Below are 12,650 nucleotides of genomic sequence, written 5' to 3' on the forward strand. Positions count from 1 at the left end.
CTGTAAGCTAACTCTTTTTTCAGAGAGAGGTAGTGGGGGACAGCCCCCCGTAAAGTCAGAGGTGTAGGTGAAAGCACAAAGCAGAAAGTAGGCAGACTCTGGTTTTGGGTGTAAATGCTCGAGAATTTCCAGGGGGACTCCTGAGGCTTGATCCCGCCTTTGCGTATGCCGAGCCTCCTTCCTCATGACCTTTGTCATGGGTGGAGCTCCTCACTCTGGCTCCCGGCAGTGATAGAATTCCAGTTGAGCTATTCCAGATCCTGAAAGATGATGCTGTGGAAAGTGCTGCACTCAATATGCAATGTGCACTCAATATGCAATATGCCGGCTCCCGGCAGTGAGCTACCGGGAGGGTTTGACTTAAGGCTCTGAGAGAGCCTGGGGCGACCAGCTCGGGGGGCAGGGGCAGTGTCGCAGCCATCGGGGGCTGGTGAGGTTGCAGCAGGGCTGGCCTGTCCCATGTCGGGGCCTGGTGAAGCCCCTCTCCCACGAGGGGCTCTGGCTGGGGCCCACGGGGCCTTGTGGGGCACGGCAGGGTGAGTGTTCTGTGGCTGCTCCCACCGGTGGGCGGGGGGCTGGGGTGTGGGTGTGGGTGCGGTGTGGCCGGCTCTGGTCCGGCTCTTGGGTCCGAAACGCACTGAAGTGGGGCCACTCCTGCTGCAGAGTCGCTCCGTGGGGACCCACTGGCCCTGCCCCAGCTTTCGGAGCCTCAGGGGCCCCAACTGTGTTGCCAGAGATGGTCACCTCATGGGGGGACCCGGGGGTGCCACCAGGGCCAAGCGTGCCAGGGGCTAAGGACCCCGCGGATGGGCTTCAGACTGAAGTGCGCTGACGTGGATGTTGCGGACAGCAAGTGCCTCTCCTGGCCTGGATCCAGCCCTGGGGGCGGTCGGTGCCTGTGGCGGGGCGAGCTCACGTGGCACATGCTCCTGCTGGCGGGAGGGCCCTGCGCCCTGGAGGCCCCTGTCCCTTCTCTGCCAGAGGGTGCGCCCTGTTTGTGCTGGGACGCCTCCCTCTTCCTGCCCACGGCGACAATGGCCTTGGGGCGCTGTTTCCGGGTCCTTCGGCAGGCCTGTTGAGACCCGCTGAGAGTGTGTTCACATGTGTTTTAGGATCAGAGGGCATCCCGGCATCTGTGGAAGTTCATGCAGCTTCCCCCTGGATCTGACCACGGATTTTATGATGGTGAGTGCCCCTCGCGATCCGCGCAAGGCCCCTGGGGTGCTTCTCATGGCAAGGGGGCTGTGCACCAGGCTTTGGGAAAGTGAAGCTGCCCAGATGGTGACCGGCGGTTGGAGGTGGGTCCTGGGTGCCTGCCGAGTCCCAGGCGGCCTCGGGGAAGGGGGACCCCAGGCCTGGTGGTGGGTGGGAACCAGACTCTGCAGACTCCCGAGCCCCGTCCCCGCTTGCGGCTCAGTCTCTGAGTTCTAACTTCCATCAGTGTTTCCTGATCGTGCCTGTAGCTGCGGTGCCTTCTCCCTCTGGCATCCTCTGTTTCCTCCCATCGCTGGGGTTTTCCTGTCCCTCCACCTCTGTCTGTGGCTTCCCAGGCTGGTGGCCCTGGCAGTGCCCACAGGCAGCAGTGGCCACGGGAGGGGGCCAGGGTGGGTTGCAGGTAGGGTGACCAGCCGCGTGGGCTCAGGGCCCTTCCCGTCTGGGCCCCGCTGCCGGCTCCTTGTTTCTGCGACCCCCGAGCTGCAGCTCCCCACTCCGCCCGGGAGAGACCCCCAGCTTCAGCTGGGGTTGGGGCTCTCGCTGGCTGGGTGCGGCGGGGGAGGGGTGTTTAACTGCCGTAGTCAGCACTCAACGGCCGGTCGTCCCTGGGGTCTCCCCGCCCCTGGCCGAGGCCTCGGTTTCCCAGCAGCTCCTCGCGTCCAGAGTGTGGCCGACTGTGCTCCTCCGTCTGGTGCCTGTTTGGAGCGGGGTAGGGGGCGCCCCCTGCTGGTTCCCACCCTGTCCACCCGCCTTCCTGAGATCAGACAGCAGCTTTTATTAGGTTTTCCAGGAGAAAGCTCGTGCGGTCGTTTACATGCGGGAGGGTCTTAGGGGGCGAGTTTGTTCACTGCGCGGAGCTGGTGGGATGCTCGTGGTCCCGTGTGTGTGACGGTTTCTCTTTGCCAACAGCAGGCACGGAGTCCAGAGAATCCTTGGAAATGGATTGCTCGTCTTTAAAACCAAAACACACACGTGCGGGTTAGCTCAGCACCCACAGCGGCCGGGGCCTCCCGAAACCTGACGTTCCAGAAGCCCGGGGCCTGTTGGCACAGATAGAGGGCCTGGGCCCCGGGCCACGGTCACCCTCATCACCAAGAAGCTGCAAAGCCAGCGCCTGGACGACCTCGCCCACAAGAGCTATGATGCCGGCCCAGTGAGCTGCCCACCCCAGTGAGCTGCCCACCCCGGGTCAGGGGGTGCTGCCCGGGCTGGGTCTCAGCTTGGGGAGGGGATGGGGGTGGGTGGGCAGCTCCCCAGGGAGGCCCTGGCGTCCTCAGAGCTCAAAAAGCTCCCCAAGGTAGTGATGGGGTTCTGGCATCATTAAACCACTGTGAGTGAGAGCCCAGCTCCCGGTGGACACGTGTGGTCCTGGATACCCAGCCTGGACGTCGCCCTGGTCAGTAGCCACGCCCAGCGACGCCGCCCTGGCCTCTGGGCATGGCCCCTCCCAAGAGCCCGTCTTAACCTCTGTCTCCCTGGGCTGGCTTTGCCAGAGGCCGAGCCGTGTTCTAGGTTGAGTTCCCATAACTGTCAGGTCACACCCGCCCGCTCAGGCTGCAGGTCCAGAGGGAGCCGACAGAGCGTGGGCACTGCCCGGTGCTGGGGTCCGAGCCTGCAGGTCTTCTGGGCAGGTGCTCAGAGCCGGCGTGCCCTTGGTGGCCCTGGGCAGGCTTGTTGCCAGTCTGGCAGGGAAGGGGGTGGGCAGGAGGGTTCACCTGGAGAGACATGGCCAGAAAGTCCTGTCTGTATTCTTCCCGCTCTGACACCGGGGCCACCAGGCCCTCTGCACTAGCGGGCCCGTTGCCGAGAGCCGTGAGAGGGCTAGGGTCCTGCAGGGGGTGCAAGACAGGGCTCAGAGCATGGGGACTGAAGCTTCGTGGGGGCCGGAGCCCAGTGAGGGGAGAGGAGCCCAGTGAGGGGCCAGGAGCCCAGTGAGGGGAGAGGAGCCCAGTGAGGGGACCGGAGCTTGGTGGGGACCGGAGCCCAGTGAGGGGCCAGGAGCCCGTGGGGACAGGTGCTTGGCGTCCCTTCTCAGTGAGGACCGGCGCTGGAGCAAAAGCCGCGGCCCGTCTGGGGAGAAGGCCCCCTGTTTACAGGCCTTGGTGGGGCCTGGGCAAGGAGCCCGTGAGGGCCGAGGGGTGCATGGTCAGGGAGGGTCAGCGTGTGCCAGCCTGTGTGGGTATGGCCTCAGTGTGTTGTGTCCCCTGGCGTGTCCAGCTCTGTGGGTACAAACTTAGGTGGGTAGAGGGCTCAGCTTTTAAAAGTGTTAAGTTTAAAAAATACTATTTTGTTGAGGTGTACGTTGCATGGGCTTCCCTGGTGGCCCAGATGGTGAAGCGTCTGCCTGCAATGCAGGCAGACCCAGGTTTGATCCCTGATTCAGGAAAGATCCCCTGGTGAAGGGCATGGCTCCCCACTCCAGTGTTCTTGCCTGGAGATTTCCACGGACAGAGAAGCCTGGCGGGCTACAGTCCATGGGGCTGCGAAGAGTTGGACACGACTAAGTGACTATCACTTTAATTTTTCAAGTTGTAGGCAGTGAAATCTACAGATGAGGTTTGTTGTTGAGTGGGTGAGTTTCCCAGTCGTGTTCACAGTGACTTTGTCCCCATCACCCCACACGTCTCTGTTGCCCGCAGAGGTCCCCGTGTGGCTTTCCGGCCCCAGAAGGCAGCAGTGTGCTCACACGCAGGGTGCGGGTGCCCTGGAGTCTGGGGTGCACTCAGCACCAGGTCCCTGGGACTCCGTGTGGACGGAGCATCGGCGGGCGTCCCTGTGGCCTGCTGGACGGTCCTTGCCTCCCTGGAGCCCAGCCCTCGGGCCGTGTCCACAGCCGACTGTCAGCAGCAATGCCGCTGTCTGCATTTGCGTGAGGCCTCTGTGTGTTGAGTCGGCGGCCTGCCCGGCCGTCTGCTGGCACTGACCCTGCTGTGCCTTCTCCCCGGTGGGCTGTGGCGGTGTCATGGCACTGATCTCGTGTCTGATGACCAACGAGATCACGGCCACTTCCTGTACTCCTGTTGGTGTGCAGCTGCTCAGTCGTGTCCGACTGTTTGCAACCCCACGGACTGCAGCCTGCCAGGCTTCTCTGCCCTTCACCCTTCTCTTGGAGCTTGCTCAAACTCATGTCCGCTGAGTCGATGATGCCATCGCACCATCTCAGTCTCTGTTTTTCCCTTCTCCCCCTGCCCTCAGTCCTGTACTCCTCAGAGTTTTTTACGTGCTTTTTGCTGTTCTTTTGCTCGTCCTTTTAGGGGGGAGAGTCGTGTGTATTTTTCTTATTGGTTTGGAGCAAGTCTCTGTATATTCTGGCTGTAAGTCTTTTCTCACCTGTGTTTTATGCAAATATTTTCTCCTATCTGGTTGGGTTTGCCTTGTCATTCTAGTTCATAACACATTTAACTAACTAGTTGTTCCTGGGGGTGCCAGGTCTTACTTGGGGCGCGCGGGATCTTTGGTTGTGGCAGGCAGGCTTCCTGTGGCGTCTGTGGGCTCTGGCGTGCAGGCGCAGTTGTGCTGCGTGGGGTTAGCTCCTCGTGGCATGGGGGGATCTTAGCTCCCCGACCAGGGATTGAACCCAGGTCCCCTGCACTGGGGGCCTCCCCGGTGGCTCAGTGTTAGAGAATCCTCCTACAAGTCAGGAGCCTCAGGAGACGTGGGTTCGATCCCTGGGTAGGAAAGATCCCTTGAAGGAGGGCATGGCAACCCACTCCAGTATTCTTGCTTGGAGAGTCCCATGGACAGAGGAGCCTGGTGGGCTGCAGTCCACGGAATCACAAAGAGTCAGATGTGACTTAGCACGCACGCATTCTCCCCTGCTTTGGAAGGAGGATTCTTAACCACTGGACCACCAGGGAATCCCCACCTTGTCACTTTCTTAACGATGTCTTTTGATGAAGAGAAATTCCAGATTTCAATGCAGACAAAGGTATCAGTGTAAATTAGTTTTCTTTTTTTTAATCCTGTTTAAGAAGTCTTTGCTAATCTGAGTCTGGGAGACACACTCTGAAGCGCTGCCCCCTTACTGCAGCCTGAAGCCTGCACTGTCTGAGCTGTTCCATGTGGGCCGAGGCAGGTGTGTGGGGGCGTGGCCGGCCGGCACCGCTACTCAGAACCACCACCCCTGCCCCGTCAGTGGTCTCGTGGGGCTCCCGTGGGACCCCAGCCGCCTGTTCTGTGTGTCCCACGGTCACTTCTGTCTTGGGCGGGAGACGAGGCCTGCAGAGAGCAGCCGGCCTCCCTGGGGACAGGCTGGGCGAGCTGGACTGAGGGTCCGGCTCGCCCAGCCCCTGGCTGCGCTCCTGTCCACTCATTGCACGAGTCATCACTGGGTTCCGCTGTCGCGAAGGAGGACTGAGATGGAGCCTCTGTGAGTGTGGAGGGGCGCCGGGACCCCGGAGGCACCAGCCTGGGGCCTTAGCCAACCCTGCCCCTCTACCGTCCCAGCGAATGCCCCCGCCCCCAGGGCACGTCACGCAGCTGGCCCTGTGCTGGGCACGGCAGGCACACAGCCTGGATCCTGCCCCTCTCGGCAGAGGCCTGGCCCAGCCTGCGTGGCTCCCTGCGTGGCTCTGTCTTGAACTGGAGCTCCGGGGCACTTGCTCACCAGCCGACCGGGCAGCCTGCATTTGGGCAGCCTGCATTTGCCCAGCCTGACTGTCAACGGGCCTCGTCCTTCTGGGTGATGAACCCAGCTTTTAACTTACTCCCTTCATGAGAACAGCAGAGAAGTTCTTTGTTTTGTCATGAGTTTGTTGTCCCGTGAAACGGTCCCCCCAAGGGGCTGAAGCCCCATGACCAAGCGCTGCATGCTGTGGAGGAGACTCCAGGTGTGGGAGGCGGAGAAAGCTGAGCACCGCCTGCGCAGGAGTCTGAAGGCAGCAGACAGACTCAGACCTTGAGAGGACGCGGCTCCAAGTGGGCCCTCAACCTCCCGGGGCTACACCGTGGCCGAGCAGAGTGGCATGGGCTCGGGCTGGGCCTCATTGGCCGCCGCATCCTGCAGCTGCTCGCCTCACTGGACAGAGGGCCCGTGTGGCCATGGTCAAGGCGGGACCAGCTTCCGAGGAGCCGCCCTGCTGAGGACAGCTGTGGCGGGCTTCCTGTCCTTTGCTCACCTGAAGAGTTGTTAGGCGTTTAAGTCTTTAGGAAAAAAAGAAAAAATAAACGTATTTTGAGGTCCAGACTTGCCGCAGCCCACAGGGTTGCAGAGAGTTGGACACGACTTAGCAACTAAATAACAACTTCTCCTTTTAATCACCAGGAAGGCCAGTGCTGGGGAAAAACAGATTTCAAAACAGGCGTGTTTCTGAGCTGTTCCTGAATCTGCATGTGTAAACCCACAGTACTGAAACTTCTTTCTCTTCACTTTCAGCATTCTGCCCAGAAACTCAGCAGAAGTGGCCACTCCTTCCCTTTTGAGACTAACAGTGAGTGTTTAAAAGCCCCGGGCGGGTTTTCCGGGGCTGCTGGGGGCTGGGACCGTGGGCAGGGCGGGAAGGACACGGTCGCTGGCCCGGAGGCGAGGTCGCCCTCTGCTGGCCTTCCTCCCTGGGGCAGCGGCGTGGGTGGGGCCCTGGGCTGCCGCCCCACCTTCTGGAAGCTGCCTGCAGGGCGGAGCTGAAAGGCCTGCCCTGAGGGGTCCTGTGGCTGCCCGTGAAAGGACAGGCGGTCAGGCGGTGTGCGCAGCCTCGGCTCCAGCGCTGCTGGGTGCGGTGCGTGTCGGGGTCCTGCGTGCCTGGAGGGCCGGGGGCTGCCGGCCAGCCCTGCAGTGCACGCCCACAGACGTGTGCCCTGCGGTCTGAGTGGGCTGGCCGCCCGAGTGTGGATGCGCGGGCCGGAGTGCGGGTGCGCGGGCCCGAGCATGGGTGCTCCAGCCCGCCCCTGGGTGCCCCCATGGACCCAGCCCTGCCGTCCTCTCCGACTGACCAGACATGCTCATGCCCCAGGGTCTCCCTGGGCGTCCTGCTCTCCTACCCAGGCCCTTGGGCTCCAGGCTAAGGCCTCCTAGCTGGTGGTGAGACAGTGGAGCCTCTGGTGTTGGGGTCACCGCGCCCCTAGGCGACCCCTACAGTGTGCGCTGGTTGGGGGGCGATGTTCCCAGTGGGCAGGGCCCCTCAGCACCCGCTGCCTGGAGGCCAGGGGTGTGCGCACGGGGATGGGCACCCCTCACCCCTCTCTCCATGTCTCCGCAGAAGAGCACCCCTGGGAGGTCGTCGGTGGAGGGCGGCCCGTAAGAAGCCAGGTGGCCGCGGGCCCCGCCAGCCCCTCCCCGCCTGGCCCCCGCGGCCCCAGCGTAGGCGCGCTCAGCACCCGGGACCTCAGGGCAGCACCGGCCGCCCTCAGCGCCCCTCACCAAGTGGCACGGCCGCTCCCTGTCGGAGCCAGAAGAGCTGGCGTGCGGCGGGCCCCTGAGGCGCCCTGGCGGCCCCAGGGTCTGGACTCCGGTCACCAAGAGGCACTGCCACAGCAGCGGGAGCGCCTGGTTGCCGGGCCGCGCCCTCCCGGCCACCAGCGCTGCCTCGCCCCCTGCGCTCTGGCCAGCCCCGGGCCTGGGCGGGCCACCAGAGGGGGACCGCACGCCCTCCCCGTGACGCTGCCTGTCGCCGCCGCAGGAGCGCCTGGTGCCGGAGGGCGCAGCCCCACGTCGGCCGGCAGCGTGCCAGTGCCCACACCCATGTCCACGCCCGAGCCCAGCTGCTGTCAGGGCCTGCTCTGCTGCCACTCGCAGCCGTGCGTGCGCGCGGGCGGGAGGGCCGGCGGAAGCGCGGGCGCGCGGACGACGCCCGCTGGCCGAGCCCGGCCCTGGACTTCCTGAAGATGGCCCGGGTGAGGCTCCCTCCCGCGTCCGGTGCCGGCGCGCCGCCCTCCACCCCACCCCCGCCCCCATCCTGTTCCCCAAGCTCCCCAGTGCTCCTTGGAGCATTGCCCAAGGACAGACCCACATGTCCGTGTTTGTCGGTTGTGCCTGGGCCTTGTGGGTCAGCTGGGCCTGGGGCTCCCGTGTGTTGGGAGATGCTTCGGGGGCGTGTGCCACCCCACAGTCCCTCCCCGTTGGCTCTGGCCTGCCTCCTGGGGCCCTGCCCGCGGAGGGTGGACTCCTGTCCCCCTCGGTCTCTGTCCGCTCGCTGGTGGAGAACCTCGTCTGCCGGCTGCCCGGTGCTGTGGGCTGTCCGCTCGCTGGTGGAGAACCTCGTCTGCCGGCTGCCCGGTGCTGTGGGCTATCGCTTGCTGGTGGAGAACCTTGTCTGCCGGCTGTCCGGTGCTGTGGGCTGTTTCCTTTGTCCCACATCCCCCGTTTCCTGCAGACCAAGTCGTCCCATTTGTCTTCACGGCCGTCTCAGATGCAGGCGCTGTCCCCGGGCATCTGGTGACGCTGGAACCCAGAAGCTGACCTGTGGCTTCGCATGTGGGTGCGGCCTTTGCATCAGGAGATTTCAGTGGGGTGCTGGGACGCCTCCATCTGCGTCCCTGGTTCTCCAGGGAGGCCTCGGCCCGTGCCGCCTGGGGAGGCTGGGCCCAGGCCGGTGTGACCCTCAGGTGACCGCTTTTGGGGCTTGTGTCCTGTGTTTGGTGGACCGTGGCCCCCCCAGCCCAGTGGCAGGGGATGAGGGCCTTGGCCGGGGCAGGTCGGCGGAGGTGCGTGTCTGCGCGCCTTCCCGCGGCCAGAGCCCCAGTGCTGGGCTCCGGGTGCTCCGGGCAGTCAGGGGCCCCTCCCTCGGCCATCCGTGGCTGTGGCCGTGGCTGTGGCCTGTGGGCAGGGTCAGCTCTGGTGTGAGCACGGACACTGGGCTGTGTTTCCATGAGGGAGAGAGGTTGAGCGTTTGTCTGGAGAAGGCCCGACGCCTCGGCTAGGGGCATGTGCAGCGGGGGCAGGTCAGCTCTTGGCTCGCGGGACGGTGTCTGTTCAGGGCTGTGCGTGGCCGGACAGGTCGGGTGTCCTCCCTACTCTTGGCTCAGTCTCGGGGCCCCTTGGCTCCAGCCGCTGAGCCTGGGTACAGTCCCTGTCCGGCGTAAGTCGGCCGACGCAGGCAGGCACGTTCACACCGGCTGTTTTGCACACAAGATGAGAGACCCTGTAAGATCGAGGGCCCCTGATTCAGACTCAAAGTCTTGACCTTTGATTTTTTGAAAATGTATTTTTTGTTCACCTGGTTAGATGTAGGTCACCATCAAACCGGAGCAGGACCGCCCAGTGACGAGAGTCGTGCGTATCGGTTCAGGTCCCCTGAGCAGCTCGGACTGCCCCCTGTAGTTTTGTGACACCTTTTGGGCCGTGAAGTCGGTGGTTTCTAGCTGCGTGTGGCCTGAGCCAGGAGCGTCCCGAGCTGCGCCTTTCACACTTGAGCTGCAGTTGTGATCACGGCTGGGCTGTGTCCCGGCCGCAGACAGATCTCTGGGCCGCGGTCCTTCTGCCTCCCGGCAGGTTTCCACCATCCAGCAGAAGGCCTGACCTCTGTGCCGTGACTTCATGGGTGGAGAAGTGGGGAGGGACACGTCGGCTCTGCCACCGAGTGTGCGGGGCTGGGCCCGCCCTGCAGTGGGGGGCGGGTAGGAAAGTGACCGTGACTGGGGAGTCCACCTGCATCTGAACGCAGAGGAAACTCTTTCACGAACCCTCATTTCGTGACCAGAATGTGTGGCCAGTTGTCAGGTCTCTGAAGACTTGATTCTTCAGTTTCACTTTCCAGTGGCTCACTCGTTGCAGTAGAGCAGTGATGGCTGAAACCAGGGCGTTTGTCTGCTGGAGCGAGCGGCTCGAAAGTGCCGGCTCCAGAGGGACCACGGGGGGCCCGGGGGCGCTGTTCTGGGACACGCGTTTCAGGACCCTGGCTGTGGGGGGCCCGGGGGCACCGTACCCCATAACCGCTGCCCACGCACTTGTGGCCACCTCGTGCTCTGCCAGTGGCCTGAGAAACCCTGAAGCGTGCAGTGACGGGTCTGGGGCAGCGTGGCCATGCGAGGAGCTGCTGCTGTGTGCATGCCCGCTGCTCCGCCCGGATCAGGACCTCAGGGTGGCTTGGTGTGGCCACTCGGCCTCGGCTGCCCGTGGTACCACCGAGGAGAGGTGCCTCCGAGCGGGTGGGCATGTGTCTCTTGCTGGGGCCGGTGCTTGGTCTGGGGGCGCAGACTGGGGATGTGATTGTCGGGGGCAGGGCCCTGGCAGGGAGGAACTGGCCATGGTGGGCAGGAGCCCTGTAGAGCCCGTCTCAGCCGGGCGCCCTGGGCTGGGCGGGGAGATGCCTGCTGGGGCAGAAAAGGGTGGCGGCTCAGGGGAGGCTCCGGTGTGGGGTGTGTGTCTCTCTCTGGAGTGAAAGGTGAGGACACCTGCAGTGTGTTTGTGTTGAAAGCGGAACCACTGGAAGAGGGAGGGCTGGGGAGGGGCCTGGGGAGAGGCCTGGGGAGGGGCCGTGGGGGGCTTGCCTGCCTGGAGCTGGGGGGCCCTGATGGGCGCCTCCTGAGGCTGTGGAGGCAGAAGTTGGGTGGTCTGCTGAGCGGGGCAGCTGGACGTGGACCCTGGGCCTCTGGCCCACCTTCCCCTGAGTATTTCCTGGGACTTTGCACACAGCTTTGGCCTCGGGGCCCGGGCCCCCATCCCCAGTGGGACCGCCTGCCCGAGGCAGGGGTGGGTGGGCAGGGCTCTCAGAAGGTGGCCCCCAGGCAGGGAGAGTGTGTGGTGCTGCCAGAGGACCAGGGAGGTTAACATGGACTCGGGGACCCTCCGGGGCCAGTGGGATACCGCGTTGCCCGTGACCTCCTGGAAGTGCCTGAAGCTTGCATCTCTTCTGTTGCAAATTCTGAAAACTTCAAAAAGCCTCTGCCCTCTCGATTACGAAGACGAGGATGAGGAGGACACCCGAGTGAGGACGGCCTTGTCCTCCCCGTGTGACCCCCGTGGCCCTGCCATGCGGGGCCCAGGCCTCCGCCCTACCAGTCCTGGTGGGGCTGGGCCACTGGCGAGGGCGGGAGCGGCGGGGACCCGGGTGACTGGGGCAGTGCTGGCGAGGAGGGCGTCCTGCCCCGGGGCCCGGCGAGCTGGACCTGGAGCAGATGGAGAGCTGCTGACCGGTGGGCGGGGCCTGGGGGCGGGGCCTGGGGCCTGGGGCGGGGCCGGGCAGATGGCGGGCGCCTCGCCTCTTCCGTGCAAAGGCCCGGGGTGTTCTGAATGTGACGTGTTCCTCGGATTCAGCCTTTCCTAAAGCAGTATTTCGTATTTTTACGCTTTTGCAGTTCTGAGAAAGCATCTCTGTTTTGAAACGAACTTTCGGATGGGTGTTCTGTTAACAGGCTCTGTGTGCAGACTGGCGTGGCCGTGTGTCCTGCACACGGTTCAGCTTCTCGGGACCCCACGGCACGGTCCCCGCGAGCCAGCTGCCCTGTCTGGAGCAGGGCCGCGTCTCGGGCCGCCGGCCGGGGGGCTCAGGGCCGAGGCTTTGGGCTGGTGAGGACGGTCCGGCCTCTCGTGCCCCTCCCCAGGCAGGTGCCGGGTGGGGCAGGGGCCGGATGGGTCTCCGTTTGTTCATTCTGACTCAATGAAACCCTGAGATTTCCACCAAAGATGTTGATCTGAGGAACTTTGGGTAAAAAAAGGAGTTTGAGACAGCAAAAGGAAATGTTTATGACCTTTGCAGACACATCCTTGATTTTCTTTCCTGAGAAATTGTCATGGGGCCCCAAGGAGAGTGAAAGCACCTTCTGAACTAGTTTGGATGTTGGCGGAAGGCAGGCAAAATGGGGAGGTGGGCTCGTCCTGCTGGACCCCCACCTTCAGGCCTCCGCCTGCAAGTGCTGCCTCAGTGCTGGGGCCCCTCCTGGGGACGTCGGGCTGCCTGCCAGGCGCTGGCCCGTCTCCTGCTGGAACCCCAGCAGCACCTGCCTGGTGGCCGGAAGGGTTTTTTCCCATTGACGTCAGAGAGGTCTGTCTTCTGCTACAACCTCGGCTGCAGCCTGAGGCCCCACTGCCCTCAGACACACACTGTGCTCCTGGCTGTTCCCCTGGGTTGGGGGGCTGGATGTCCGTGCCCCAGATGGATGCAGAACGGGCCTCCTGCCTTGTTCTGAACAGTCCACCTGTCCCATCGGAGGCTCCCGTCCACTGGTGGCCCCTCTGGGGTGTTGCCTGGACGGCGGGGTTTTGGAAGCTTCTCAGACTTAGCTGAAAGAGGAAAGGTCAAAGATAAGGGGATGGGGGAGCTGCAGAGCACGGGATGGGGGGTGGGGGGTGGGACGGAGGCCTCAGAGGACATTGCAGGGCAGCGGTGAGCCGGCCCGAGAGCCTGCAGTGTGCCTCCTGCTTGGGGGCTGGGTTTGGAGGGTTGGTCTCCTCCCACCAGAAGCCTAAGATCCACCTGAGCTCAGCCAGTCGAGGTTCAGCTGGCCTTTGCCGAGCCCTGAGTTCAGGGAATAAAAGGATAAAACCAAACAAAGAGGAAACG

At 63.7% G+C, this 12,650-nt stretch overlaps 1 protein-coding gene across 1 annotated transcript; it reads left to right on the forward strand.

Moving 5' to 3' along the window:
- The first annotated feature begins 791 nt into the window (after nt 1–791).
- Nucleotides 792–12,416, forward strand: FAM53A (family with sequence similarity 53 member A). Its single transcript, XM_024993753.2, is given in 4 exon segments — nt 792–1,185; nt 6,590–6,644; nt 7,410–7,967; nt 7,970–12,416. Coding segments are annotated over 4 exon segments (1,797 nt in total). The 5' UTR covers nt 792–1,101; the 3' UTR covers nt 9,070–12,416.
- The last annotated feature ends 234 nt before the right edge of the window (nt 12,417–12,650 follow it).

The sequence above is a fragment of the Bos taurus genome, chromosome 6 (genome assembly GCF_002263795.3).
Source record: "Bos taurus isolate L1 Dominette 01449 registration number 42190680 breed Hereford chromosome 6, ARS-UCD2.0, whole genome shotgun sequence".
NCBI lineage: Eukaryota > Metazoa > Chordata > Mammalia > Artiodactyla > Bovidae > Bos > Bos taurus.